Consider the following 1,997-nt stretch of genomic DNA (forward strand, 5'->3'; position numbering starts at 1 on the left):
CAGGAAAAATCTCCCCTCCAAAAACGGAAGAAAAAGTCCCAAAACTGCCCCGGAATTCCCAAAAAAAAAGGGGGAAAAGGGAGAGTTTGGCACCCGCGGCGCCGGGAGGGGGAGTGGGTGGGTTTTGGGGTGAAATCCTGGGAACTTGGGGGGTGGAAGGGATGAAAATCACCCCAAAAATCACCGGGGGGAGTGGGGGGAGGGGAGAAAGGGCCCTGAAATCCTGGAATCAACGGAATCCACCCAAAAATGGAGGGAGGGGAAGAAAAAGGGAAAAAAGGACCCAAAATAAAGAAAAGGGAGGAAAAAAGAGGTGAAATGAAGGGAATGGAAGAGATTAAAAAAAAAACAAACCCAGGATGAATAAAGGAGATAAAAAAAATAAGGAAGGAAAGGGAAATAGAAGGAAAAAAGAAAAAAAGGGGAAAAAAGAATAAAATGAGAAAATAAAAAAGGAAAAAAGAAAATAAAAAAAAAAGAAAAAAGAGCAAAAATAGAAGAGAGAGAAGAGGAAATTAAAAACAAGGGAAAAGATCCCAAAAACCCAGAAAATAGAAGAAAAGGAAAAAAGAGCAAAAAAGGGAAACAAAACAAAGCAAAAAAAGAGGAAAATGAAAGAAAAAAGTAAAGGATAAAAGGGAATTAAAACAGAACCAAAAAAGGAAGAAAATGAAAGAAAAAAGAAGACAATTAAAGGGCAAAAAGAACCAAAAGAGAAAAGAAGGCAAAAAAGGGAAATAAAAAGGACCCCCCAAAAATGAAAATAAAGGAAATAAAAGGGAAAAAAAAGAAAAAAAAAAACGGTAAAGGAGGGAAAATGACCCAAAAAAACTGGGAAAAAAAGGCAAAGGCCCCAAAGCTGAGGGGGTGAGGATGAGGAGGGGATGGGGATGAGGAGGAGGAGGAGGAAGAGCAGGATCAGGAGCTGTTCTGGTTCTGGTAAATCGACGCCTTCTCCTTGAGCAGGTCCAGGCAGAGGTGGCAGCTCCAGCTCCCTGCGGAAAACCGGGATCAGCCTTCGGCCTCACCCCCCTCAGCCCCCCGGGAGGACAATTAACCACGGGGGCTAACGAGGGGGGAGGAGCGAGAGCAGGAGGAAGAGGAGGAGAAAAGAAGAGGAAAAAAAGAATAAAGAGGAGAAATAAGAGGGAGGAAGAGGAGGGAGAATTCAGGGATTCAGGGAGGAAAATGAAGAAAAGATGAGGAAGATGAGGATGGAGGATGAGGAGGGAGAGGAGGAAGAAAAGGAGGAGGAAGAGGAGGAGAAAAGAAGAGGAAAAAGAGAATAAAGAGGAGAAATAAGAGGGAGGAAGAGGAGGGAGAATTCAGGGATTAGGGTGGAAATTCAGGAATTCAGGAAGGAAAATGAGGAAGAAAAGACGAGGAAGATGAGGAGGGAGGAAGACGAGGGAGAGGAGGAAGAAAAGGAGGAGGAAGAGGAAGACAAAGGAGCAAGAGGAGGATTTGGGAGCAGGAACCCCTCCCCACAGCCCAGAAGGAAACCTGGGAAGAGCCAGGCCAAGGAACCGCAGGGTTTCCCACTCCCGGGGAGGTTTCGGGGGGATCCCGAGGGGCCGGGAAGGGCCGGACTCACCCTCGGGGGGCTCGGACATGGGCGGGGTCAGGCAGTACATGTGGTACCCGCGGTCGCAGTCGTCACAGAACAGCAGCTGGTCCTGGGCCGGGCAGATTCCAATCGCTCCGCTCCCAGAATTCCCGCTTTTCCCCCCAAAAAGCCTCTCCCGTGTCCCACAGGTCACTAAAGGATTTTACCCTCCCCAAAATTTCCCTCCCCCGGTGTCCCAAAGGCTCTGGAAAGGCAAAAGTTGCCTGCAGGTTATCGAAATCCAAAAGTTTTTCCCCAAAAAAGCCTTTCCGGGGTCTTACGGACTCCTAAGCCCTGAAGGTTTCTCCCCCAAAAACCCCTCCAGTGGGAATTCTGCGGCATTCCCAGGTGGTTTTTGGGCATTCCAAAGGGATTTTTGGGTGTTCCCAGG

The 1,997-nt window shown here is 47.7% G+C and overlaps 1 protein-coding gene across 1 annotated transcript in view; it reads right to left on the bottom strand.

Annotated features, from left to right (window-relative positions):
• Positions 1 to 847: 847 nt before the first annotated feature.
• Positions 848 to 1,997, bottom strand: part of DPF2 (double PHD fingers 2) — a 7,454-nt gene continuing 6,304 nt past the window's right edge. Inside the window, exons 10-11 of the mRNA XM_008643644.2 lie at positions 1,595 to 1,676; positions 848 to 995 (exon numbers count right to left, since the gene is read on the bottom strand). Coding sequence (XP_008641866.2) covers positions 919 to 995; positions 1,595 to 1,676 — 159 coding nt within the window. The 3' untranslated portion in view covers positions 848 to 918. The remainder of the gene's footprint in view (positions 996 to 1,594; positions 1,677 to 1,997) is intronic.

Source organism: Corvus brachyrhynchos, unplaced genomic scaffold (assembly GCF_000691975.1).
Source record: "Corvus brachyrhynchos isolate BGI_N302 unplaced genomic scaffold, ASM69197v1 scaffold442, whole genome shotgun sequence".
Classification (NCBI taxonomy): domain Eukaryota; kingdom Metazoa; phylum Chordata; class Aves; order Passeriformes; family Corvidae; genus Corvus; species Corvus brachyrhynchos.